Source organism: Myotis lucifugus, unplaced genomic scaffold (genome assembly GCF_000147115.1).
Source record: "Myotis lucifugus unplaced genomic scaffold, Myoluc2.0 scaffold_28, whole genome shotgun sequence".
Taxonomy (NCBI): Eukaryota; Metazoa; Chordata; class Mammalia; order Chiroptera; family Vespertilionidae; genus Myotis; species Myotis lucifugus.
The window spans coordinates 6,010,514-6,038,428 of NW_005871076.1; the positions used below are offsets into that span (position 1 = coordinate 6,010,514).

The 27,915-nt window shown below is 43.3% G+C and overlaps 2 protein-coding genes and 1 non-coding gene across 18 annotated transcripts in view; 1 reads left to right on the forward strand and 2 right to left on the reverse strand.

Moving 5' to 3' along the window:
• MATR3 (matrin 3) overlaps positions 1 to 21,152 on the reverse strand; it is a 48,776-nt gene extending 27,624 nt beyond the window's left edge. For 4 of the 13 annotated variants that reach the window (XM_014453851.2, XM_023752091.1, XM_023752098.1 and 1 more), the window contains exons 1-5: positions 21,060 to 21,152; positions 19,856 to 19,884; positions 18,501 to 18,583; positions 17,477 to 17,520; positions 15,957 to 16,189 (exon numbers count right to left, since the gene is read on the reverse strand). Coding sequence is in view for 1 of the 13 variants with exons in the window: in XM_006086520.3 (XP_006086582.1) it covers positions 1,278 to 1,325 (48 nt within the window). In the remaining 12 variants the exon portion in view is untranslated. Of the gene's footprint in view, positions 1 to 1,277; positions 1,663 to 15,956; positions 16,190 to 17,476; positions 17,521 to 18,500; positions 18,584 to 18,962; positions 19,066 to 19,855; positions 19,885 to 21,059 lie in introns of those variants that run through there. The other 9 variants (XM_006086520.3, XM_006086518.3, XM_023752092.1 and 6 more) reach the window with 8 other exon arrangements.
• Positions 983 to 25,898, forward strand: LOC102435806. Of its 4 annotated transcripts, XR_329827.3 has the most exons (4): positions 1,263 to 1,396; positions 1,945 to 2,052; positions 18,034 to 18,259; positions 18,713 to 18,955. XR_329827.3 is itself a non-coding variant. In XM_023752102.1 (2 exons), exons 1-2 carry the CDS (start codon positions 1,073 to 1,075, stop codon positions 8,681 to 8,683), a joined length of 576 nt encoding a protein of 191 aa, XP_023607870.1. In that variant the 5' UTR covers positions 983 to 1,072; the 3' UTR covers positions 8,684 to 8,688. The 4 variants fall into 4 exon arrangements, 2 of the variants coding, with proteins under 2 accessions (XP_023607870.1, XP_023607869.1); XR_002828658.1 differs by lacking the exons at positions 1,945 to 2,052; positions 18,713 to 18,955 and adding an exon at positions 25,140 to 25,898 and having other exon boundaries at positions 1,312 to 1,396; XM_023752102.1 differs by lacking the exons at positions 1,945 to 2,052; positions 18,034 to 18,259; positions 18,713 to 18,955 and adding an exon at positions 8,432 to 8,688 and having other exon boundaries at positions 983 to 1,396.
• On the reverse strand, positions 17,800 to 18,000 carry LOC111825494. The gene has a single exon (XR_002828677.1). It is a non-coding gene; the product is annotated as a small nucleolar RNA SNORA74 (small nucleolar RNA).
• Positions 25,899 to 27,915: the final 2,017 nt, after the last annotated feature.

The following is a 27,915-nucleotide window of genomic DNA, read 5'->3' on the forward strand; positions in this document are numbered from 1 at the left end:
GTTTTTAGTTATGTGGAAAGGCACACCATAGAGCTTTTTTGCATCAAAAATCTGCCTTCCCCGCCTTTTTGATGACTAAAACAATACTAATGTTGAAAAAATTATGTCAATAGACTGCATAGATGACTAACCATTGAGTTTTTAAAAGGAAATTTTATTCTGAACATTTAATCCTCATGTTATTTTTGCCGGAGAGTACAACTGTTTGAATAAACCTGGGAGAAAACCATGTCTATTTAAAAATATTAAACCAAGCTCTGTTCAACAAGCAAAACGCAGCATCAATACAAAATCTCATGACTACGACCTGGGAAATCAACGACTCCCACATTCATTACTCCAGCGCGCTTGATAAAGACTAGAAATTTCGGAATCGCCGTAACCGTTCTAGAAATATTTAGCTGGAAAACTGTAACTCATCCAATAGGAATATTCCACAGAACAGTATAAACACCTAGAAAACATTCCTCCACGGTAAATGGGAAAATCCCCGTAGAGCGAGCATCGCACAGCGCTAGCAGCAATGAAAAGAACAGCGATGCGACTACACCACGGTACTCCAAACCCTTTGTCTGGAAACCGGAAGGTCCCACACCACACGATCCTCTCCAGGGAACCTAGACTGATAATATTTTAATAAAAGGAAAAGGAATGTGAGGCGAGCCTCTAAACCAGAACAAATCTCCTGCCTCGCAGTGTACTGCCGATGGCTTTATCCACGACGCAATGCAAAAAACAAGCGTTAACGTTTCATTTTTCGGCCATTTTTAAGCGCCTGGGGGTGGGGACGAATTGTTTCCGAGGTCCGGCTAAAATAGCGCGCGCATGTGTGTGGGCGGGGGACAGAGGAATCTTAGGGGGCGCTACGAAGTGATGGGCGAGGAGCAGAGCGAAGGCCGTGACACCAAGAAAGCGACGCTGCTCAAACCGCCAAGCCTTTCAATCTGCGAAATCCTCCATTTTAGTGCACACTTCCAGGCGCAAGAGAAAAAAAAATAAAGCAAACATGTGGAATTGGCGCCACCCAAGGACTTCCCTCGCTTAACTGTCCTCCCCAAACGGCAGGCCCCCTATGGACAGTCGGTCCCTCAGGCCTCTAGTGCTCCTCCCTTCTCAGCGCTGCAGCTCGCGTGTAACGGGCTCGTCGTCCCGCCCCCGCCCACAGAGAGCCCAGGGCGCGGGAAGCTCGGACGATTGGCTGTCCTCCGCGCCCCTCGACTCTCTCACCGCACCCCGGGCCCATGGCTGGCTGCGTGTGTCCTTCCGGGACCGCTCACCTCAGCCGCCCGAGGAGGCTGGTTGCGCCGCCACTGCGCTCCTAACATGGCGGCCGCCGTTGAGGCGGCTCACGTACGCAGCGCGGAGGGAGGCAGAGCGGACGAGCGGGAGCGAGCAAGTAAGGCGCGCCGCCGGCTCCCCGCAGCCCCTGTCGCAGTCGCTGCCTCCTCCAGGCGGACGCAGAGAACCCCCGGCCACCCCACCCCGATTCTTACCCGCTTCACGCCTACCTTAAGGAAAGGGAGAGGGAAAAGGAGAGGTACCTCTCTCCTAGCGAGCGGGACGCGGAGGCTCCCACAATCCTCCGCAGCAACGGCGCTGGTAAGAGGTGGCAGCAGCAGCAGCCGCCAAAGAGCTCACTCTCGCGAGAGCTTGCCCCCACCCACCTCGGGCCTCCATTCGGCACGCGCCAGGATCCGCCCCCTCCCTGGTGCGCGCACTGCACTCCCGCGCTCAGCGGCAGAGGTGATTCTCTAATCCAGGAGCCCGCCTGTGGCGGGAGGTAAGGAAGCAGCTACAGTTTACGGGTTCGAGTCCTATTTCCCCCCCCCCCAAAAAAACCCCTTTTCCAAACTCCTAAATTGCATGGTGTAAAATTTAAATAGGGTATGTGTTAGAAGCGAGGCTTGGGAGTCCTAGGCTTAGATCCGATTTCTATCCTCTCAGGCAAATCTGATTATTTGCGGAGGAATGGTAGGAAGCACTAGGAAGGAGGAACCTATGTCATTCTGGCTGGTTTTCAATCTCAGGAATTCTGTGGAGGACCATTGAGAGGTAAGACAGCAAACCCATCCCACCGAAAAGACCGCCACCGCCATTTGGTGAATTTGACTAAACGTAAAACACTTTGTTCTCTGTTAGTACGTGTTCAAAACAAAACAAAAACACACTAAGGCGCAATAGGGGATAAGGAGGAGCGAGCATGTGTAATGCTTTCAACAATAAAGAATTATTTTTTAAAAAAGAAACATCAATGATTAAAAAAAAAAGCACACACAAAAAAACTGAGGCGAATTTTGATAAATTGCATAGATCAGGCTGAAGGAAATGGCCATTTATTTCCCTGGGGTTTTAAATGCAAATGCAGAGGGACAGGCGTCTTCTGAAGTAAATCAGTGAATAGAAGTCCCGATTAATAGCACTCAAAATTTTTAAACCTTAAGTATGCCGAGTCAGATTCGCATCTTTGAAAAATTATCCTAGGTCCAATGTGAAGATTGTAGAGGCGCATAAATGGAGAAGACTAGAGACAAGTAGAAAACGAGATAATTTAGTAAAAAAGCAGCTAGTCCTGTTATTTGATTGGATATGGAAGATGAGGGAGAGACATGTCATGGGTGAATGACAACTCTAGGGTTAGCAGTGCTATTAAGGGGCACTGGAAGATGATTCAGCTGGGGAAACAATAAGCACATGGAATCTGACATCAATTTTTAAAGTCAGGATTGGTATTTACAGTTCTTGGGCTGACGGAAATGGGTGTGTGTTAGTGGCAAATTCAACTTGATATAAATGAAGCAATGGGAGTTGGAGGACTTAGGATCAATCCTTGGAAAACTAATCACTTGGAGTTGAATGGCAAAGGAGAAAGAGTTGGGGTTGGGGTAGAGAGGAAGCAAAAAAAAAAAATTGGCAAAAGAGAGGAGGCACAGAAATTGTGCTGCCTTGACAGCCAAAATACCTTTTATTTGATTTTAGAGAGAAAAAACCAAACATCTATCCATTGATCCACCCATTCATGCACCCATTGGTTGATTCCTGCAGGTGCTCTGACCAGAATCCACCTGCACACCAACAAACTGAACTACCTGTTCAAATTTCAAATGATGGACTAGGAAACAAAAGCATGGAGAAAATGACTTACTAACACTCTCAAGAGTGGGCGCCCATTGTACATGAACACAGCCCATTTATTTAGTCCCTCCTCCAGTTCCTCATTGGCCAAGTACTATTTGGTCACCTATTTCCTAATAGGTCTCCTACGTCTTGCTGTCTCCCATTGGGTTAAAAAAAAAATGGGCGGGGGGCCTTTTCTAGGGGAATCTTCCAAGGACAGATGCTATCAGTCACGTGCACAGCTCTCACACCCTCTTCCCAACCCCCACATCTTGTTTGCTCTGGGGAAATTCAGTAACCACTTGGCCACATGCTGCTTCTTTTCTATAATGATGAATCATAGAGGCATGTGTCCTACACCCAGTATATGGGAAGGAGGAAGATTAAAACTACCCAAAGTAGAAAAGATTGGCTATGTTTCTTGTTTTACTATGGGAAATTTTGAGCACAATTCTGTTGATAGGAAGGGTATCTTAGGTACAGATTGGTTTAAAAAACAGAAGAGGGTTAATTCATAATGGATGCTCATGTAAGAATGGGATTGGAAGGAGACATGCCTTTACTATAACAGGAAATATGAAGAGGATAGTGCTGAGTTTTCACTAGGGAATTGTTAGGGTTTGGCTGGTGATATGGGCTGTGAAAAAATTTCTTAACTAAAATAAGAGATGCAGCTGTAACCGGTTTGGCTCAGTGGATAGAGCATCGGCCTGCGGACCGAAAGGTCCCAGGTTCGATTGCGGTCAAGGGCATGTACCTAGGTTGCGGACACATCCCCAGTAGGAGGTGTGCAGGAGGCAGCTGATCGATGTTTCTCTCTTAATGTTTCTCTCTCATCGATGTTTCTAACTCTCTATCTCTCTCCCTTCCTCTCTGTAAAAAATCAATAATATATATAAAATAAGAGATGCAGAGAGGAAGTTTATTTTACTTTCCAACGGAGGAAAAAGGCCAAGTATTACTAGTCATTACAGGGCAGGAAAGATAGGGTGGCTTCTGTTTTTAAAGAGCAAGCAATTGAAGTTGCTAAGTGACAAGGGAGGCAGATTTGTGTTGAAATTGAGCAGATACCAGGTTGTCTTGAAAAGTTACTTTGCTTGCTTTTCATGAGATAGTCCAACAGATGTCCCAGGGAGACATAGTATCAATATTTCTCCCAAGCCTATAAAACATGCTGGAGCAAAAGTTATGAAGAGGTCAAAAGAGGCTTGTTTGAAGAGGAGGTGGGAAAGGGAAATTTATATTAACTAGAGACACCTTGGTGTGAATTATCCTTGAGTTGTGAAAACAGCAGGGAGGAGGGGGATGCAAGAATGTAGCCTTGCCCTAGCCCAGTGGTTGGCAAACTGCGGCTCGCGAGCCACATGCGGCACTTTGGCCCCTTGAGTGTGGCTCTTCCACAAAATACCGACTTCTGCACATGGGCCACGAAGTTTCAATCGCACTGTACGTGCGCGCCCGCACGTGGTATTTTGTGGAAGAGCCACACTCAAGGGGCCAAAGAGCTGCATGTGGCTCGAGAGCCGCGGTTTGCCGAAGACGGCCCTAGCCGGTTTGGCTCAGTGGATAGAGCATTGTCCTATGGACTGAAGGATCCCAGGTTCAACTCCGGTCAAGTTGCAACTTGACCCAGGTGCAACTCCTTCAACTTGGTTGCAGGCACATCCCCAGAGTGTACCCAGCCATCAGAGGGAGGGAAACATAGAAACATCAATGAGAATCAGAGATTAGCTGCCTCCTGCACCCTGCACCCTGGGGATCAAGCCCACAACCTGGGTATCTGCCCTGACTGGAAATCAAACTGTGACCTCCTGGTTCATAGGTCAATGCTCAACCACTGAGTAACGCTGGGCAAGTGTGGGAAACCGCCTAGTGTCTTCACTAGCAGAGAGGTGTAGACAGAGAACCCTGAAGGCTGGTGACCTTTGAAGCCCTAGCAAAGGTCAGAGCTGTGCACCACCTCTGTTAATCCAGATAATGGTAGCTGAAGCAACCTCCCCACCTTTAGGCATGTAAATCCTTATTGATAAGAATAGTCTGTGTGTCACTGGAACCTCCCAGCCTAAGGGCTATACTATGGGTCGATCCCAAACCAAATAAAAGGTTGGTGTGGCCAGAGCACCAGTGGAAGTCTTTCCTCTTGAGTTGGACTTACCCGCCTGGCCCCCCAATATTTCCAAATTATCTCTTGTCTCTTCTTTCATTTGTGTGCCGCTCCTCTTCCAGATCCTGAACCCTGAACCATGCGGGACGTGGAGGGAAACATTTACAACAGGCAAGAATAGAGGAGCGGTTTGAATCAGAGGAACCAACAATCTTAGGGCTTAATTACCAGGTGCTTCTAAATTGTGGAAGGCCACAGCAAAGAAGAGAGGCCTTATTTTTTTTTCCTTACAAGAATTATAGTCAGGTGACTAAAATTTTCTGTGATTAAGTTACCTGTTGAGAGGTCTAGAGTTGTACCTGGGGAAATTTTAAGTAACCCCTGTAGAGCAGAACTACAATCCCACATCTCCATGATTTCCTACAGGTTTTGAAAAGGCATTTCGAGCTCCTCTGAATAAACGATGTTTAAGCCCACACTACAAAGCTTTGGAATGAAATTTTGGGGCTCCTAATTCTCCAGAGAATTTTGGGTCTTCCACTCAAAACCAGATGCTTTTTACTGAAAATCTGATTCCAATTTATCTTGGTTAAGACTTCCCTTTATGTTGTCCACAGTTATTTGATGGCACAAGCTCTGCTCCTCCAGAGACAGAAACATGCATTTACTCATGCTTTTGTGTAAGGTTGTAATGCCATCTGGTGATTCAAAGAAGAAAACTCAAACTTTTTCAGTTGAGTAATTATTTATTGAGGATCTGCTTAGTGCAGTGGTTCTCAACCTTCTGGCCCTTTAAATACACTTCCTCATGTTGCGACCCAACCATAAAATTATTTTCGTTGCTACTTCATAACTGTAATGTTGCTACTGTTACGAATCGTAATATAAATATCTGATATGCAGGATGATCTTAGGCAACCCCTGTGAAAGGGTCGTTCGACCGCCAAAGGAATCTCGACCCACAGGTTAAGAACCGCTGGCTTAGTGGCTCATTAGCAAATATACCTTGGAAGCCAAATATAAGATTTCTCATGTTTGTGTTACTAGAGATTGGATGTGCTGTGCATCAAGGATGGTAATGATGGTACAAAGCAAGAATGCCTACTGAGACTTTGAAAGGACTAAGTGAAAAGTTTGGTAAAGCTAGTCTAGCTAATAAAAGTAATATGCAAATTAACCCTCACTCCATCACAAAGATGGCGGCGGCCACATAGCTGGAGCAGCAGGAGGCTCAGGTTGCCCCCGACGATGGAGGAAGCCAAGCTTCCCTCCTGCCCTGCTGGCCCTGAGCTCGGCTCAAGGCTACAAAGTTTCAATTATAGAAGATAAATAAACCCCAGATACCTGCTTCTAACCTGCATGGCCTCTGCTCAAGGAAGCACTGGGAACATGGGTTTCCAGGAAGCTTCTAGTCGGACGAAGGCTACAAAGTTCCAATTATAGAAGTTAAATAAATCCCAGATACCTGCTTCCAGCTTTTGGGTGTGGCTAGCCTGAAAACAGCCCTCAGCCCCTCACCCAGGCTGGCCAGGCACTCCAGTGGGGACTCCCACCCTGATCCAGGACACCCTTCAAGGCAAACCAGCCAGCCCCCACCCATGCACCAGGCCTCTATCCTATATAATAAAAGGGTAATATGCAAATTGGCCCTAACAGCAGAACAACTGGGAATGACTGGTCACTATGACACATACTGACCACCAGGGGGCAGATGCTCAATGCAGGAGATGTCCCCTGGTGGTCAGTGCACTCCCACGGGGGGAGCTCTGCTCAGCCACAAACCAGGCTGATGGCTGCCAGCACAGAGGTGGTGGGGTGGTGGCAGGAGCTTCTCCCGCCTCCTCAGCAGCGCTAAGGATGTCCGACTGCAGCTTAGGCCTGCTCCCCACTGGCATGTGGACATCCCCCGAGGGCTCCTGGGCTGCCAGAGGGATGGCTGACTGCCAGCTTAGGCCTGTTCCCCCCGGGGAGCGGGCCTAAGCCAGCAGGTGGACATCCCCCAAGGGGTCCCAGACTGTGAGAGGGCACAGGCCTGGTTGAGGGACCCCTCCCACCAAGTGCACAAATTTTTGTGCACTGGGCCTCTAGTATTATATAAGCATTTACATTTTTAAAAACTGATTTTAGAGAGAGGAAGAAACATTGATTTGGTTCTACTTATTTATGCATTCATTTGGTTGATTCTTCTATGTGCCCTGACCAGAGATTTAACTGCAACTTTGACATATCTGGAAGACGCTCTAATCAACTCAGCTGCCTGGCAAGGGTCTATTATCTGAGCCTTTAACATGATAATCATTTCAAGATCAAGTGTAAATAGCAGAATAGAGTATGGATTCAAGTTCATAATGAAGACTGGCTGCAGTTTTGAGCACAGGAGGCATTGAGGACATATATTTTGACAACACACAATCAGCAGCTGAGAATGCATTGTGAATTATAATTTTGAGGGTTAAGTGCCATTATTCCGGTTTTATGTAAGAGATTAAGGTCATGAAGCTAAATAGTGACAAAGCCAAGATTTGAACCCAGTTCTACGTATATAAATCTAAACCCAGCTTTTGAGCATATGTACTGCCTTCAGCAGAGCTGTGGTCTTGGAATCATCTGAAAGTCCACCATCTAATTATTTTAAATCAGATTTAATACCCTGGAACCAGGTCACTTCTATACTTTGGTTATTTAAAAACAGAAAACTCTTAACCAGTGGTTCTTTTAGCAGTGGCATGGTGGTGGTGAAGGAGCTCAAAAAGAAATTTTTGAATAGGTAATACATATAATTCAAAGAACACAAGTAAAGTTTTTCCCAATCTCTATATCCCTTTATTAAGGCAGCCTCTATCAACCATTTCTTGTGTACTCTAAGGATTTTCTATAAAAACAAACACTTTGATGTGTGTGCACATAACATGAATTAAAAATAGACACAAGCCGGGCTGGGGTGGCTTAGTGCTGGAGCATTAATCTATGAACCAGGAGGTTCCATTTACCATTCAGAGCAGATGCCTGAGTTGTGGGCTCAAACCCGTGTGGGGCGTGTAGGAGGCAGCCAATTTGATGACATCATTGTTTCTCTCTCCCTTCCTCCCTGAAATCAATAAAAATATATTTAAGAGAAAATGGCCACAAATTCCACTCTTCTCATGGAATAATAGAATCAATTTTCCCTTTCCCTGAATCTGTAAGGTCCCCATAACTGGCTTTGACCAACAGATCACAGAAGTGACAACCCATTTGGAACCCAGTTGCCATGTCATGAGAATCTCAACCAATATGAAAAGGCCCCACATCAAAAGAACCAAGGCACTTCAGTATACAGCTCCAGCTGAACTTCCAGGCGCCAGCCAAGGCCAACTGCCAAGCAAACTGAAACCTCCAGATGGCTGTATCCCTACCCAAGCCCATGTGGAACACAACCACCCAATAAACCCACATGATTTTTTTAAAAAAAAATATTTTTATTGATTTTTTACAGAGAGGAAGGGAGTTAGAAACATCGATAAGAGAGAAACATTGATCAGTTGCCTCCTGCACACCCCCTACTGGGGATGTGCCCGAAACCAAGGTACATGCCCTTGACCAGAATCGAACCTGGGACCTTTCAGTCCACAGGCCAACGCTCTATCCACTGAGCCAAACCGGTTAGGGCAAACCCACATGATTTTTTTTAAAATATATTTTATTGATTTTTTACAGAGAGGAAGGGAGAGAGATAGAGAGTTAGAAACATCGATGAGAGAGAAACATCAATCAGCTGCCTCCTGCACATCTCCCACTGGGGATGTGCCCGAAACCCAGGTACATGCCCTTGACCGGAATCGAACCTGGGACCCTTCAGTCCACAGGCTGACGCTCTATCCACTGAGCCAAACTGGTTTCGGCAAACCCACATGATTTAAAAAATACCTATTTTTATTGACTTTTAGAGACAAAGGAGAGGGAGAAACATCGATTGTCTACCTCTAGCACACACACTCCTGCACCTTTCTGTGCATGGGACAAGCCCAAATGAGCCACACCAGCCAAGGCTCAACTCATAGAATACTTGTTTGTATTAGCACATTTTAAGGTGGTTCTGTTGCAGTGATACACTAAACAAAGCTTAAAGGTCATACATTGTTCTTGCTTTACTTCTTTGGTTATATTTCAGTAAGGCTTCCGAGTATTCCATTATATGGATGGTCACAAAATTTAACCAATATCCTTTCAATTGACAATTTAGGTATTTTCCAATTTTCTGCTATTCAAAGCAGTAACAAAAAAATTAATGTACTTATTACTCAAAACATGTAAAACTATGTGTGGTTCAAAATAAACCCTGTTTTCTAGAGCTATTCCATTGTTCATAGCCATAAGCTGCATTCCTTTTTGCAATTTTACTATCTACATATAGCTAGTGGTTAGCTAGAACATTTTTGCCATTGCAAATTTTTATTATATAGTGCTGTTCTAGAGCAGGGAGCAGGCAAAATTTCTGTAGAGGGACAAATGAAATTTTAGGCTTGTGGGCCATATGGTCTGTCAGAAAAAGCAGCCACAGATAATTGGTCAATAAATGAGTGACTGCGTTAACATTAAAATTGGAATATATAATTTTTACGTCACAAAATATTTTGATTACACTGGAATTGCTTAGAGTTTTAAGTTTAAAAACTAGATTGCCCTCATTGATTATGCCAATTTACTCAACAAATGAGTGCCTGTTGCCCCATTCCTTTGATAACCGCTTTCCAGAGCTGTCTGAAAAATCTGATTGCTTTAACTGAGGTTAATCATCCTCCAACTGTTTATTTTGTCCATTTATCTATTGGGTTGTTAAGCTTTCAGTTTATAGAAACTGGATTAAAGAATAATTAATCTTTGGCAAACACCTACCCACAAACCTATTCTTGTATGGTGCTTTTCCACACACAATCTTTAAAATCTAGTCACATCTGTCCCTTTTATGTATTCATTCTGCTTTTCTTAGAAGGCAAGCTAATACACAATTGTAAGAAAAAAAACTGCTTATTTTTCTTACAACTTGTTTCAGGATCTATTCTGGACTTCTCTGTTCCATTCATTGATATTCATGTGTCAGTACCACCTCACTTTATTCTTCTTGCAGTTTTCACACGGGGTAGGGCTACTTTTCCTTTGACTCATTTTCCACAATATTATTTTGGAATAATGCGTGTTAGAATCAACTTGACTAGTTCCAAAAACACTCGTTATTCAGTTTTTAAATATCTTAGTTTTCTCTAGGAGAATTATGCTGAGACTTCTTGGACATGGTATAGCTTACCATTTAAGATCTCATTTATAGGAATCTTGACTCTTAGCAACTTTAGCAAACGCCATGTTAGCATTATAGGGAGATCATGTAATTTTTGAGATTAATTGCAAATATCCTCAATGTATTCTTAAATCTAGAAATGGCTTGTGTTATATTACATAATGGTTTGTTTGTAATGTCTACCTATCAAAGTTTTTTATCCCTTAATCTGGCAGGTATATATGTGAAACTAAAAAGGGAACCCAACTTCACTCCTATCCTCTTAAATACTACTAAGTTCTTAAGGAATAGGAAGTGATAAGCCCTACCATAGGGTAAGAATAGGGATGGAGGGACATTTTTAAAAACCTGAGACTCATGGGTATGTGGCTCATGGATGGTATGTACGAGAAAAAGAATAAAGTAGATGGGGACTCCTTTTAAAGACTAAAGGGTATGTCTGTATACGTTCTGTGTATGTTAAGAGCAAAAGGAATTGTCCTCAAAGCTGCAGCAAGAGTGGCTAAGATGCTAATGGCCTGAAAAAAAGTATTTGGCATCTGTAATAGGTGTAAAGACACTAGAGGACAGACATTTCAGTAGACACTGAAAGATGCTAGTCTGAATGAGTTGATGACAACAAAGACAAGTAGATATTTATGAGAGTTAGTTGTAAAGACTTGGGAGCACTATACATGAAAGCCCTAAACCAACTGCCATCTTTGGGGAGAATCACTGAACACCACATTAGTTCCTGGATCCACTAACTGTGTTACTTTGTAGGGCTGTTGCGAAGATTAAGAGATGTGCAGAATGAGTTTATTAGCAGTTCTGGAACAGTCAATGTACAGCAAATGTTGTCAATATTCTATGTTGCCACATATCCTGAAGAATATTTACATAAAAAATCCTAAAATGACAAAACCATAGTTTCAAAGATTATTCATTTTTATAGAGCCCCAGAGTGAACATGTTAAAACTATCCATTTAAATCTGGTTCTAAGTCTTATCTTGGCATCTCCGGCAGTTATAACTTATACACAAAGATGTTCCACAAATTTTCTTAACTATGAAGACATTTACTGGTTACCCCCCCCCAAAAAACACAAAAGCCCACATATTTTAGTTAATGGATGTATCAAATTCGAACAAATCCTCTGCAAACCCATTATTTTCATTATGTCCACTAGCAAATGATTTGGAAATCTGACACCTTTGTTTTCAAGATTTTTGTTTCAAAAAACTTTTAAAGAAAACTAGCAATCTCATTACTTTTACTTGGGTATTATTGAAAAACAGGATATTCTTATGGCCTTACTCTAGGGTACATTATAACACATAAATATTAATATTACCAGCTGAGGCTCTTTAGTTAGCTGTCAGTAGAACTGAGGCTGCTTAGTTATATGGGAGTGAGATAAACCAAGACTAAAAGAAACCAGTGTGACCAGAAGGAAATCTGAAGGTGGTAGATGAGGTGAGAAAGTTATGGGCTAGATTTGACAGGCCATGTTAAGGTAAGTAGGGACAGTGTCTGGTTCATCACTTATCCCCACTATCTAGCATAGGATTCAGTTGATAAAAGCCACAAAAGGGTAAGAGTTAAATGACCAGTCTTCTGACAAGATTATTAATTATCATAGGTTATTGTCTCTTCCTCAATCGCCCTCATGTAGCTATTATACAAAGATGAGGGGGTTTAGGGATCTGGGAAATTTAATATGAAGAGTCCCGTGAAGAAACAGATTATGATTGGGTGCTACAGGGGCAAGAAATGGAAGCCCAGTGTAGAAAAGGATAGAATGCCATGGGAGTAGTAGTATAAGCTGGGACAGAACTTTTCTATTCTGTCCTTTCCTTCTTCTGTTCATTGCCTCATGTCCAACCCATCACTGCCTGGGACGGCCAGCATATTACAACATTTGTTAATCCCTTTGAGCTCTTCTCTAGAAAATCACAACTGAAGAGGGCAAAAAGTTCTATCTGCCACACTGGTAAAGCCATGATTCTAACGCAAGAAGCTCCGTTTCTTGAGGGCATCTCCATTCTCCTTTAACTCATTAGGATGCTAAGGCCTGGGCTTGGCTCCTCCCTTTGACCAGCAGCTGATAAAAAAAATTCCCATCCTCTACTGTGAGCTCGTAGGGTAAAAACTATCAGTCACTTGGGGTCAACAGCATCCACTATAAAAGGCAATAGGCTCACTGTTCCAGATGAAAGAGAATAATCAAAGGCAATGGGACAAAATGCACTGAACAGTAAAAAATAAAATGATATAGAATATAGGAAGCAATGAACTATGGATCCTGGTATACATATATATTAGTAAACATATATATTTCATAGTTCTACCATGAGCACCCAGATCTTAGTTCCTTAATACTATTAAATAATAAAGGAACTAGGGCCCATTAAATAAATGGTTCACTCTGGGATTGAGATAGGAACTATATAAGATGAGCCTGGAGCATTTTATAGTGCCATAAAATGAGAAGTCCTTAAAAAAATAACAATAACCCCACAATGATGGGGCATATTGATGGGACACAGGAGTGAACTGAAAGAGCTCCCAATGGTCAAAGCTGGAACTGAACAAAAAAAAATATTATTGGATTATTTCCCCAAGTATACAGTAAATATCTATAAGTCCATAGTGATATAAATAAGTTGAATAAATGGAGGAGAAAAAGACCAGTTTATTTCTGAAAAATTCCAAGGAGAGCAAAACTTCCCTCTCCTTAAGTATAGGCTGCACACGGTGACTTTCATGGCAGAGTGCAGTACTGGATAGAGAGGAGGAATTTTACAATGGACAAAACTGGCAAATAAGACCCAAGCCAGGTGATCAAGGCTAAGATCAACAGTAATAAATCACCCCATGGCCAGTGTGGCTTGGTTGGTGAAGTGTTGTCCAATGCACCAAGAGGTCTCCGATTCAATTCCTAGTCAGGGCACATGCCTGAGTTGCAGGCTCAAGGCAGCCCATTGAGCTTCTCTCGCTCTCTCGCTCTCTCTCTCTCAAAAATCAATAAAAACATACTAAAATCATTTTTCTAAATAGTAATAAATCATGCTGTTATTATGTATTCTTGATTATGTGATGAGAATGGCACTTTACCTTTGTGGTCTTCCTCAAAATCCCTTAACCCCAACCTAATGAGAAAACCTCAATCCTAACTGAAGAACTTTCTATAAAATAACTGACTCAAAACTCAGGGTCATCAAAAAACAAGGGAAGTCTAAGAAGCTGTCACAGCAAAGAGGTACCTAGAGAGACATGATGACTAATTGTATCTTCAATGGGATCCTGGAACAGAAAAAGGACATTAGATGAAAACTAAGGAAATCAGAATAAAGTATGGACTTTAGTTAATACTGTATCCACTAGTCCATTGTGACAAATGTACTATACTATTGTAAAACAGTAAACATTAGGGAAACTGGATGAGGGGTAGATGGGAATTCTTCATACTATTGTCACAACTTTTCTGTAACTAATCTGAAATAAAATAAATTTCAAGGTCAATTTTACCACCTCCTTCTCAGGTAATAAAGCAGTATAGAACATTCTCACACCCCAAAGGCCCTTTACTGGAGAACTGGGAGGGGCAAAGTAAGAGGGGCCCCTTTAAACCAGGCCTTAAGATATTCAATGGACAAATATATGACCCACCAAGTTGGTTCATTAAAATAGCAATAAAGAGAAAGATATTTTTAAGCAGACAGTCTAAGTATTATAACTGATTAAGTCAGTGAAATTGTTTTCCAAGAGAATATTGACAGGCCCATTAACTGGAAGCTATTTTTAAAGCCCCAATTAAGCAGCAAGATTAACAGCAGTCACTGTCACTTTTTAAAGTTCTTAATTAATTGCTCTTATAAGGTTTTCTCCTTTGTGTAAATGCCCAGGCATTGAGCCTCCTTTTAGTGTCCCTTTGGAGCCTGTAGAATGTATTCCTCTGAAATTTTGTTTTCCTGATTAAAATTTGAGGCGCAATCAGAAATGTCAATGCAAAAGTCCATTGACAGTTCTTTCAACCCTGAAAGGAAAATAAATTATTGACAAGCCGCAGGATAGCATTCAATGCTTGGGGCCCCCTAGTCATCCTGCTTTAGTTTTTCCTTTTAATCTATATATGTAAAAGCCTAAGCCTTTCGATCGTCCAACTGGTAGCTATGACATGCACTGACCACCAGGGGGCAGATGCTCAATGCAGGAGCTGTCAAGCTGCGGTATGTAACCTGAGAACCATGCTCTCCCAATCTGGGACCCCCTCAGGAGATGTCAGAGAGCCAGTTTCAGCCTGATCCCCGCAGGCCAGGCTGAGGGACCCACCAGTGCACAAATCCGTACACCAGCCCTCTAGTATATATTAAACTTGAAACTTGAGCAAGGCAACAAAGAGGGGCACTTGTCTTTACTAACTGCCACGTATGGCGGGAGGTGGCAGCTTGAATACTTACAGACCAGTAAACCTGCCAGTCCAATTTCAGTTTCCACTGCAGCATGGGAAAAAAGATAGGGAAAGAGAAGGAATGAATAAAAAACTACTTTGAAATGTTTTACTTCATCTTAGGCTCACCAGGAAATAAAGAAAATCAAGTCAACAAGGAGTAATGGGTGACAAACTTCACTTATCAAGTAGGAAATACCATAAAATTATCTTAATGTGCATGATTAAGTCATTGAAACCTCTTAGGTATTAAATACAAGCACAAGTACCAAGTAAATTATCCCTTTTCAAGTACCAACACAGGGGCCTCTTTTTGCACCTGGGTAGTGTTACCATGGTCAGGACAATCTGGATGCTCAGAGGAATTGAGATCCCATATTTTAAACCCTGGCTATTCATGATATATTAAATATTTCTCCTTTCCATAGAAGCCATTTCTTTCTTTTTTTTTGGTTGATCTTCACTGGAGGACATTTCCCCCCATTAATTTTAGAGAGCATGTAAGGGAGGGGAAACGGAAGAGAGGAGAAAGAGAAACATTGATGTGAGAGAGCCACATCAATTGGTTGCCTCCCCTGAGCCCCAACCGGGGCAGGGAATCTGCAATCCAGGTATGTGCCCTTGACCGGAATCAAACCTGAGACCCTTCTTAACCAAGAACCATGCCGGCCAGGGATCTTCTTTTTTTAAAAAATATATTTTATTGATTTTTTACAGAGAGGAAGGGAGAGGGATAGAGAGTTAGAAACATCAATGAGAGAGAAGAATCGATCAGCTGCCTCCTGCACACCCCCCACTTGGGATGTGCCTGCAACCAAGGTACATGCCCCTGACAGGAATCGAACCTGGGACCCTTCAGTCCACAGGCCTACGCTCCATCCAGTGAGCCAAACCAGCTAGGGTGGGATCTTCTTTTTTAAATCCTCACCTGAGGACATGCTTAGAGATTGGGGGGTGGGGGTGGAGGAGAGGACTATTAATCGGTTGCTTTCCTTATGTGCCTTCTCCCCGCCACAACCCAGTTATGTACCTGATCAGGAATTGAGCCAGCAAACTTTCGGTCCATGGCATGATGCTCCAACTAAGCCACTCCGGCCAGGCGAAGCCATTTCTATTTCACTATGAAGGACTGAGGCTGTGATCAGGCGCTGCTGGAATTCAAGACTGCTGTTCTTAGGACCTCTTCCTTAGGTGCCCATTAAAAGAGAACTATTGAAGTCACCTTAGTCCTCTAAAAGATGAAGGCTGTATGGTAAAGGTTTGCTATAATGCAAAAGTATTAACAATATGGAATTTTTCATACATTGGTATTAACCCTGACCCTGTCAAGTCTCAAGGCCTGAATTTCATTCTCTAGAACAGGGGTTAGTAAACTGTAACTTGCAGGCCAATTCTAGCCTACCATCTGTTTAAATGTTTTTATTGGTTTTTAGAGAGGGAGAGAAATATCCACCGGTTGCTTCCCATATGTACCCTGACAGGGGGATCAAATCAGCAACCTGGGTATATGCCCTGACCAGGAATTGAACCAATGACCAATTGAGCCACACTGGTCAGGGCCTGCCATCTGTTTTTGAAAGACCCTGAGCTTAAAATGGTTGGGGGCAAATTTTTTGTTGCAACACTACAAATGTTATGAAATTCTCATGTCAGAGCCCATAAAGTTTTATTGGAACATAGTAATGCTCACTTATTGCTATGTTGTCTATGGCTGCTTTTACACCACAACTGCAGAGGTGAGTAGTTACAACAGAGATTATGTGGTGTGCAAGCCTAAAATATTATCCTGCCCTTTACAGGAAGTTTGCCAACCCTCCTCTAGAACATTGCATAATAAAACTTTTTGCATTGGTGGAATTATTCTGAACTGTCCAATGGTAGTCACTAGATACTGACATGGAAAAACTGATTTTACTTAATCTTTTGTCAATTTAAATAGCCATATGTATTGCATAGCAGAGCTCTAGAAAATGAGAGTTTAGTTTTCTACCTGAAAAGAAAACCTCACTTCTATGTTTTTCCTCTGCTCTCACACTACCACCACTGTCAACACTTTCTGACACCTGCTTGGTTTCCCCAAACCAAGCAAATCTGGGTCACCAGCTGGGTTTCCTACAATTTAACTCAATTCTGACACTATTTACACCTAGAAACCATCAGATATCACAGGTTAAGGGCACATTCCTCAAGACTGTGCCGTGCCCCTCCCACCTCCAAATTATAAGTCCAGTTATTACAGTGCTTCCGACTAATAGGTGTTTCTGGTGACCATCCCCCATTAGAAGAATTTCCTATCACCTGGGAAATTCCATGGGCTTTAGGAGATCTGGTCAGGAACCAAAATTTTAAAAAGCTGAATATTAAACACAAGATGCTCTTAGTGCTCTTATCACTTAGGAAATTACAAGTGTTTTAAGAGCTCTGGGGCAGGAACCAGGGGCAGAGACCAATATATATACATATATCTATCTATCTATCTCTATTATTTCATACCACCCATCTGAGCTGAAGCAAGTTAATTAGGACCTACACGACAAAAGGATTACATACACATTTGAGGTTCCGATGGAGACAGGTTTCTCTGGTGAAGGCACCTAGAATTCAGAGAAAAGGAATGACAGGCTGTCCTTAACAGGGGTCCTTTTCTAACAGAAAAAAATTGTTTGGCCCCACTGGCGTGTCTCAGTGGTTGAGCAGCGAGCTATGAACCAGGAGGTCAGGGTTCAATTCCTGGTCAGGGCACACGCCTGAGTTGTGGGCTCGATCCCCAGTATGGGGCATGCAGGAGGCAGCCCATTAATGATTCTCTCTCATCATTGATGTTTCTATCTCTCCCTTCCTCTCTGAAATCAGTAAAAATATATTTTAAAAAAATTGTTCGCACCCAGACTAGAACTAACTCCACAGGAGAAGTTATTCCACTCTCAGAGGTGCAAAACACTGCCCAAAGGTACTCGGCCACAACACCAAAACAGTGCTTGGAGCCAGACCTCATTAAAGGCAGCGCTTGCTCTTCCAACAGTGTAACACCATCCAAGGCATCACACTAGCCTGGATAGCTGACAACCGCTGGATAATTCCTGAAACAGCTTTTTTATTTGTTTCAGATACCCTGGCACCCCAGGCAGAAGACATGGATACAAGTATCCCCATGAATTAAATGTTGACTACAAAACAGAGGCCTGGAAGCACTGATTGAAGACCATGCTGCCAAATCCTTTAAATGAATAGGAAACAAGAATCCCTTTGCCATGCCTTCAGTCATTTTATCCAACATTCAGAGAGTTTCTGCCATGTGCCAGGCACTGAGCTTGGGTTCTTGCAGTGAACAAGGTAAGATACAGTATCCTTTCCCTTATGGAATGTACAATCTCCCTATAAATTCCTCAGATGGAATGATACAGATAATCTCAAAGATGCTACATGCCTTCAGACCACAACTATCAAAATCCTACTCAGGCTGAATTTGTTGGGGACACATATAGGTGCCTTTGCCTCCCAATGTTTCCTGATGGACAACGACTAACAAAAGGCCCGACACATAGGCAATATGGGGATGAATAGGGACGTTTACCTGAAATTCCATACACAGACTGTCCACCTGCCACTAATTTCCTCTATTCAGGAGGGCCAAGGATGCCCAACTTTCAAGTCATCCTAAAAAGAAAAAAATTTCACTGTTCAACATCCCAGATTAAAACAGCAGCTCTTAAGGCTACACTTCTGTAGATGTAAATAGAATGCCACCTGCTATTTATAATTTACTATATTTTTTTATATTCACAGGAATTATTTTACTTCCCAGTATTTGCCTTTTTCTTGCCCATGTTACCACTAAAACTAACCATTCCTCAAACCCTCTAAATATCACTAGTTTTAAGACCCCATATATAAAAGGCATATTCACATCGAATATTGAAGTATTCAAAAAAAAAAAAAAAAGCATTCAGCTAAGGGAATCCTTTTAAGGGGAAGCCAATTGATAGAACAAAACTAGCTTTGATAAATAACTCCCCCACCTCCCCAACATTCTCACCAGTTCCTCCTATGGAAACTAGGAAGTCACTTTTCACAGAAGCAGCAACTAAGTCAGCTCTAATGGATAATCCCCTGCATCACCCTGAGTGAAAAGTGTTTGCCTAGAACTGAGAATGATCTCCTCAGAAAATTAGCATTCCAAAACAAAATCATTACCAAGGGGGCTCAAGATTTACTGTTCCAAAAAGGCAACAACTCTGTTCACCCCTGAAATAAGAAACCACAAATATCTGGTCAGCCTAAACCAGTAATTATTACGGTTGTAGCTAGGCCAAGTGTCTAGAGCCCCTTAATCAATTGCTATTTTTATATTTTAGTAATGAAGTAGAGAAGAATGCCCATAATTTAAAAGCAAATTCACATCAACATTTTCCTATAAGGCATTCTCATACAAAGTACAGCTATGAAATCCCTCCACAAAGGGATCATCCTGACTAGCTCTGTATGGTGGGGGAGTGGGAGCCATGACATTTTATTTCAGAGTAATTAGCAAAAATCCCATGTACTTCCTGCCTGTATAAGGCCCCCTGAGTACTTGGTAGCCTGACTTTTTCTCTCTACTTATACATCCCTTCATGGCTTGATTACTTTTTCTGTTTCCAATGTGTGATTCAAGTGACCTCATACTACCAAACCTGTTGCACCAGAACCACTTAGAAAGGTCTGGATTTTTAGGTTTCTCCCTGCAAAGTCATGCTCTTACAGATTGGATAAGCACATATGCTGGCATCCTGGTATAGTTAACAACCGAGTTGGCATGAACCAGGCCCAGAATGCCAACCAGCTATGGGCTACTGTTCTTCCAGCAGTGTAACACTTGCCTAGGTATAAGGCAACCTAGGCAGCTGCCTACAGCTGGGGCCAAAGGTAGGTGAATGGAGTTGTACTCACCTGACGCTGCATCTGTCCAAAGTCCACAACTGCAATCAAAGCACTCCAGGTTAGTCAGCCAATAGTTAGGGAACACTTGTGTGGGGTTCAAGACCCCAGGCCCCCAAACCCCATAACTCTGTGAGGCCTGAGCTACAGAAACAATAACAGGCAATAGAACAATTTTCCCTTGGTTAACGTTATTTTCACATGTTATTGTTACTTATGTCCCTCGGCAGTTCAACAGGATCAAATCAATGGTCTGGTCAATAAGTATCAGGAAGCTTAACAGCCAATAAACAGCTGGCAAGTAACTTAAAAGTCTCTACCTCAGTCTCCTCATTTGTAAAATAGGGATGTTATTAATAGTACTCTGTATGCAAGGTGGATGGGAGACTTAAATGGAATATAAATTATGCTCATAGGATAATATCTGGTAGAGAACAGGCACTCAATAAACACTTGCTGTTATCAGGAGTTACATTACAGTCAAGGAGATGATGAATACAAGTGAGTAGAAGGGAAAAGTTACCCTGGGAGGGGAAATTGGAAGGCTAGTTAAAACTAAGTTGAGGAGGGCCTTGATTATGGGGTCTCTTTAAGAACTATAAAAGCAGTACTTCAGAAAAGTAATTGGTCTCAGTACTGGATGTGAAAGGAACTTGAGACAGGTTGACATTCCTGCCAAAGATCCTCGACTATTGGTTGAAAACAACCAAGATGTTTGCAAGAATGCTAATAAACATTCCCACCCTTATAATTTACCTTTATTTCAGGTTAGTGTATCTATACCTTTTCCCAGCCATCTCTAATTTCATTCCTAACCGCCTCTAAATGATTTAGAGCAAAAAGTAACTACAGGGGGCTTACTGTCTAGGTCAAAAAACTAATCCCTTTCAGGGCCTTGGGTTGAAGGAACTGCCGGAACTCCACCGGCCACGTGTTCCTCACCACCTTACCCAAGCCCCTGGCCCTCGTGCCTGGGGAGCTAGGCTCTCCACGACCAGCTCTATGTGACTCTCCAGGGACAAGAGGGATGGTAGGAAACAAGGGGCGACCCTAGGGCTACGAACTCCCAGAGTCTTTTCAAGATGCCCTCCAAATCCGGGGTCAGGAGGAAACGAACCCTAGTTTCGCCTCGTGCCTTGAAAGAAGCCTCCCCACCGCTGCCTCTTGTCCCGGCAGGTAAACCTCCAAGGCCTCCCCCGACTTGGTCCTTACTCACCGCGTGCCCGGAGCTCGGAGCTCGGAGCTCGGCCGGGACACTCCAGCCCCCGCAGGGGCCGCGGAGGAAAGGGAAGCCGGGAGCCGAGGAGAGCCCCGCCCCGGGGAGGTTCCGGGGCGGGGCCCCAGTGGGCGAGGCCTGAAGTCCCGCCCAGGAAAGACCGAATTGGAAAAATGCGAATGCCGAGGCATAGATGAGCATACTCCTTATTGGACTTAGACCACAGAAGGGAAAGGGTAGGAATTCTAACAAGGGCTGCATTTATTTGACTCTCATCCCCTTTGTTACTTATGGGTTGAAGGGGCGCTGGGTTTGGAGTTGCCAAGGCGTGTGTCCTGCTACCCACGCTGAGCGCCCCCGGGACGCCGGTTCTTACACGTAGGGCGCCTTTCCTTTCCTGCAGGCTCAACCTACGCTTTTCCCATCTCCCACGCAGATCCTCTTTCTGCCTTTCTCCAGCAGCGCTCTCACTCGGCTAATGGCTCGCCCACCCACAAAGGTCACCTTGGTTTTCAGAATCTCTCCAGGAGGTTTTCGGGTAGATTATGCTTGTCACTCACTCCTACAGCCTAACCCTGCGGGACTACATCCTGGCGCCTGCAGTGGGATCCTTAGCCGAGCTGCAGCAACTGAAGAGCACTGGCTTTCCCTGCCAGACTTGCACCGTGGCACACTCAGCCAGAGAGGCCAGATTGCTCACCAAATGTACCAGCATTTCCTTTGAACGTTAAAACTTCCTTCCCCATCTAGCTGAAGTCAGTATGATTCTATCCTGCTGCACAGCTGGTGAAGCTGGAGCCCAGAGGGGCAAGGGCTCAGCAGCAGTAGTTCCTAAATCCATCCCCCAAATTCTGGAGTCCCTTTCTCGCTGTCCCGCCCCCTCCAGCGCCCCTCCATCAATCTCTGCTGATCTATCTCGGTGCCAGGTGAGCCACTGCCCTTGGCATCTGCCAACATGTTTTATTATCTTTTCTCAGCTTTTTCATAATGAAAAATATGTGCTTCCTGTGCACACAGACCTCTGCTGAGAAAGCCCAGAGCCCTAAATTGATTTTACAAGAGACCCTAGGCCAGAAGGCCAGAGAGCCACTAGAGAAGTGGCAAGCACAGATCCTCTCCAGTTTTGATGGGAGTTGGACACAGGCTGTGGTTGGAAAAAGGCTTACATAAATACAGTAATTAAAAAAGTCACATGAGCTGTGCTGGCTTGGTAGGCAGGAGCTCTGCTTTGCAGTTAAATAGGAATGTGGCTGAAGACTGCTGCCATAATCAATGCCAGCATCCGGCTGTCACAGTGTGTTCATAAAGGAGGGTTATGAGAGCTATAAAACTGGGCAGATTGGGTGGGTAATTGTCCTTCGGAGCTCTGCTAAAGGAGAAATTACGTTGGCATCTCATATATTTTGCTTTCATTCCTTCCAAACACACAAAATGGAGAAGGCAGAGCTATCCTGAGGATTCATGAAAAGGAAAGATGAGGTTTATGTGTATGCATGCATGTGTGCTTTAAAGAGACAGTGAGGCTAGGGAGAAACTAAGGCCTCAGTTAGAAGGACCAATGACCTGGTGACAACTAGATTCACAGATTAGTCCAGGTAGAAGGCAGGATTGTGTTGAGGGAAGGCCAACCATTATGAGTAAGGCTGAGCTGTAGGCCATGTTCTCATGTTATATTAAAAAGATGGATACCTTTTTTTAGGAATAGGCCATGCAGTGTCCTTAGTGGAAAACCTAGATTATGATTTTTTCATTTCCTAGTTTTAAAAAAAGATTTTTCTTACTCAACTGTACATATATATATATTTAATTGATTTCAGAGAGTAAGGGAGAGGGAGAGAGAGATAGAAACATCAGTGATGAGAGAATCACTGATCGGCTGCCTCCTGCATGTCCCCTACAGGGGATCGAGCCAGCAACACAGGTATGTGCCCTTGACTGGAATCGAACTCAGGACCTTTCAGTCCACAGGCTGACGTTCTTGCCACTGAGCCAAACTGGCTAGGGCTCTTATTCAAACTTCTTAACCTCCATCCTTTTAATTCTGAATTCATTTTGGTGAGTTGATTTATATGGTCTTTTACCTATAATATCAACTACTTTTTTGCTTGTTTCTTATTCTGAAGACAAGATTGTTACAAATAATAACAAAAAAGAAAAGGGAAAATTCCAGAAAAAAGTGCAACCAGATAAAAGGCAAAGGATTAGGGTAGGCCCTTAGTTCTGAGTTTGACTTCATAATGGAAAGGTTGGCCCCAAGGGACACTAGGTCCCCAACCTGCTTTCCTACTTCTCACTTTCTCCTCCATTTTATCCTCTTCTTGCTTCCTTCCTTGATGCCTTTTGTTCTTTTAAAAAATATATATATATATTATTTATTTCAGAGAGGAAGGATTTATTTCAGAGAGGAAGAGAGAGATATAAACATCAATGATGAGAGAGAATCATTGATTGGCTGCCTCCTCCATGCCCCAAACTGGAGATCGAACCCGCAACCCAGGCATGTGCCCTGACTAGGAATTGAACTGTGACCTCCTAGTTGTGACCTCCTATGAAGGTTGATGCTCAACCACTGAGCCACACCAGCTGGGCCCTTTTGTTCTTAAGACTGTCCTTTTCCTCTCCTTCCTGAACAGGAACCACCAGTAGAGAAATATTTAATAATTGTTCAGTCACACTCAATCAACAATTTTTAAGTAATCATTTGTGTGGGTATCACAAACAGATGTAAAGGGGTAGATTGTGCATTCCCCATACTTTCCCTCCCTCATGATTGACTCCCTCATAATTATTTGGTTCAACATTTATAGTGTACCTACTGTGTAAAAGGTATATAAACCTGAAAGAGCCAGAGTCTCTTCATTCCCTCCAATGGTTGAAATTAAATTATTAATATAATGCCCTCCATATAAACAAGTACAGCTCTTTACAAGATAGGCAATGTGATACAAAGAATAGTTGCAGGGCATCCTGGGATTCTAAACTCCCTCTATAGCATTTAGGGAAACATCATGGTGACATCAGCTAGAGCAAAACCAATTCCCAGCCTTCTTGATGTTGAGCAAGTTCCAAGACTTGGCTTCCTCCTCACATGCCTCCAATCACCCCTTCATTTGGTTTCTAGACTCAGTTAGTCTATTTCTATACCCCTCATTTTCTCACCATCCCCAGCTCCACAGTGTCCAAATTGGCCCTCTATTACTGAAACCATTTGCTGGAAATTCATTAGCTGAACACATGGGAAATTACAGAGGAGATTTCACTTGTCACTTAGGCTCAAATATAGAAAGTAATTTTAAAAGGACACTGGCGAGAGGCTATATTTATCTTGCTTGTTTGTGCTGAGTTGTATCTTACTGTCTTTCATTCTCTTTCTGGCTACCTCACTTCTTCCTTGCTTGTTTTTAAAATAAATAGTCACCTTTTAACCTTTGTCTCAGGTTCTCTTATCTTGCTTTATAGAACTTGAGACACTAGGCACTAGGAGGGATACAGTAATGAATAAGACAGACATGGTCCTTACCATGATGGAGATTACAGTCTGATGAGGCAGGTGAACATCAGGTAGAGTGAATTCAGATTTGATCACAGGAAAGCCTTAACAGAGTTAATTGCACCTTTCTGATGCTAATTTACCCTGCAGTAAATGGTCATGAAAAAATAGCCAGAATCTTAGCATGTTTGTGGGGTTAGGTAATAAACGAAATATATTCCAAGAATGCAAGGAAACTAAGACCCAGATTTCTGTGTGATATATACAAGTCTCCTGCGTAGGAAGAACATGGATTTGGGAGTCAGATGTGGATCTGATTCTAACTTCATCACTTACATATTAGCTGTTTGACTTTAGGCAGGTAACCTGAGGGGGAATGGAAACCTGACCCCCTGGTTCGTGGGCCAGTGCTCAACCACGGAGCCACACCAGCCAGACCAGAATCTTTTTTTCTAAAAGTATCTGTTTGGACTGAGCTTAGGCAGGCATATCTTGAATTCAAGAATGAACCTGCCAACCTCTTCATGTCCCATTTAGCCTAGGGAATCTTTATGAGAGGAATTGCTAAATTCTTTTTCTTTCCAAGCCAGACATGCTCTGGGGAGATGAATGCTGCCAAGAAGGCTCATTGCTCACAAGAAAAGGAAAAATGGCAGCTGTCATTTCAGGCACTTAATAAGTACACTAAATTGAGAAGCTGCTGATTTGTTTTACCTGGTTCCTCCTTCCTGATAAAGAAGAAATCTCTTCAATCAGAGGTTCTTTGAAGATGAGATGGAAGGCTGAGCTTCAACTGCAGAAAGTGGCAGAGGCAACATTCAAAGGAATAAGCCAGCTCAGCTAGCTCAGCGGTCAGCACCAGGATTCCTGGATTCCCAACCTCCTCTCCACCCCTAGGAAATTTCAGGTTGCCTTTGTTCTGCAGAGTTCTTTTCAAAGGGGATGAGTTTAGTTGTCCTTTATTCCTTCACCATCCTTTTCCTTTCTTTTTTAAGAAAGTTTTTTTAAAATATATTTTTCATTGATTTTTAAAATAATAATCTCACTTTACAGATGAGTAAAACTGAGGCTCAGAGAGGTTACATGCCTGACTTATAGTAACATAGCTAGCCAGCAAGCAACAAGCCAGGTCTTCTCATTGTAACTCTAGTCTCCCTGCACTACCTTGCTCTGCATTTAAATATAATATGTATGTGACATCATAATATGGCATGTGATATATGATATGGAATATAGAAGACATGCATACTATATTTGGTGAATTATGACATTAATTTTTCTCACTCAGTAAATATGTATTATACATCTATTATGTGCTTATCATTATTCCAGGTGCTGGGGATAGGGCAGTGACAAAAATAGACAAAAACACAAATTACTGCCTTCATGGAGCTTATTACATTCTAGTGGGGGATAGAGACATAAGATAATTATGTAAACTGTATTTTATTATGTATGTTATCATAAGGGCTAAGAATAAAAATAAAGTAGAGAAAAGGATAGGCAGATGTGGCAGTTGAAGTTTAAGGGTGCAGGAGGATCAAGGAAAGCTACACTGAAAAGGCTACATGTGAATAAAGACCTGAAGGAGATAAGGGAGTGATCATGTAGAGGGGTAGCTGGGAGGGGGCAGCAGCAGAGAGAAATGTAAATTCAAAGGTCCTGCGGCAAGAGTGAGCCTAGGGTGAGGCTAAGCTGGGGAGAGAATGGGATGGTAAAAGATGAGGTTAAATAGACTGAGAGGTTGGGATCCAGATGCCAGATCTCATAAGGAAATGAAGTGATATAATGAAGATGATATGCCATGATGTAATAATACCATGACAGTTTATTATGTTTTTCCATAACAAATTACCCCCAAACTTTAAACATTTATCTCACCCAGTTCCTGAGAGTCAGGAACTGGGAGCAGCTCAGCTGAGCTGACTCAGGGTCACTCAAGAGGTTGCAGTCAGGCTGTCTGCTAGGGCTTCAGCCATGTGAAGGCTTGCCTGAGGCCCTGCCTCCCAGCTCATTCATGTGGCTATTGACAGAGGCCCTCACTTCCTTACCACATGAGCCTCTCCAAAGGAGTTTCATGACATGGCAAGTGCCTTCCCCCAGAGCAAGTGATGTGTGTGTGTGTGTGTGTGTGTGTGTGTGTGTGTGTGTGTGTGAGAGAGAGAGAGAGAGAGGAAAGCCAGTGTCTTTTATAATCTAATCTTGGAAGTTACATACCATTACATCTGTCATATTCTATTGGTCACACAGATAAACCCTTGTACTATGTGGGAGGGGACCCTTTTTGTGAACGAGAAGCATCCTGCCTAGTCTAAAAAAAATGATGACAGGGAACAGAGCATTTGTTCTGTCTCTGAGACCCACTACTGGTTCTGTCCAGAGATGAAGACATGGCTCTCCTGAGACCTAAGCAGGCCTCTTACTCAAGTCCGGCAAGGCTCCCCCTTGGTTTTGCAATCAGAGTCAGCCAATTTCCTAAGTTGAGCAGCAGATGGCATCACAGCCTCAGGAGCTAGCAGCTGAGGCTGCTGGCAAGAGCAGCAGCCCTATTAGCAACTGAGGCTTGTGCTGGGCATCAGGGAGCTCCTGGGTGGTGGGAGCCTCCCCGGCTCCCAGCTCAGGGAAGTTTCTGTGTTGTGCTTGCAGATCGGGTATCTCAGAGAGCAGAGCCTGGAGCCCCAGTTAGGAAACAGATGACAAACACAGGGTCTTTTCTATGGTCTTTTCTGAGAAAGATGAAAATCAGAGATTGCCGTACCCAGAGCAACTGTTTTTTCATCACTGCCTGTCCTTTACTCACAAGGGTCTGATGGAGTATATCCTGGTTTGGAGGCTGGCAGGTCCCCTGCAGAAGCTTCTTGGGGTGACTAGATGGCACCAGAGACAATTTTTGGCATCAGAGGGCTCTGAAAACCATCTAGGGAATCCCTTTTTTTTTCTTTTCCCCTCCAGTGACCCAGAAGAGGAGCTATACCCAGAGCCGTCTCCCAGCAACACAGGCAGGGTTCAGTCCTGCAGACCTTCTATTTGTGCCTCAGTCTCCTTCCCTCTCCTTGTATTTCTGACTCCTGCTCTCTGTTCTACCTTTTCTCTCTCCTTCCTTTTTCCTCTGTCATCTCTGTCCATTTATGTCTTTCCCTCTGTGGATCTCTCTTTCTCTGCCCCAGAGAAAAGAAGAAAGCTAGTTACCACACTGCCTGGCTGTAGCACCATTGCCTATCTTTAGGGACTCGGACCCTTCCCACTAGGCCTGCCTTCCCACCCTTATTCCCTTCCTTCCTGCTGCTGCTGCTTGATGGTTAGTCCCAAGGAGACCATGGGCAAAGGGAGGAGGTCTAGAGGTCACTGAGAAAATATACTGGAGTG

Bases quoted from the DNA above. Each gene is read 5' to 3' on its own strand.
- LOC102435806 (XM_023752101.1), top strand. From the start codon at position 1,324: ATGGCGGCCGCCGTTGAGGCGGCTCACGTACGCAGCGCGGAGGGAGGC. The intron at 1,744-8,431 runs GTGATTCTCTAA...TTTGACCAACAG, and splicing joins TCCCGCGCTCAGCGGCAGAG to ATCACAGAAGTGACAACCCA.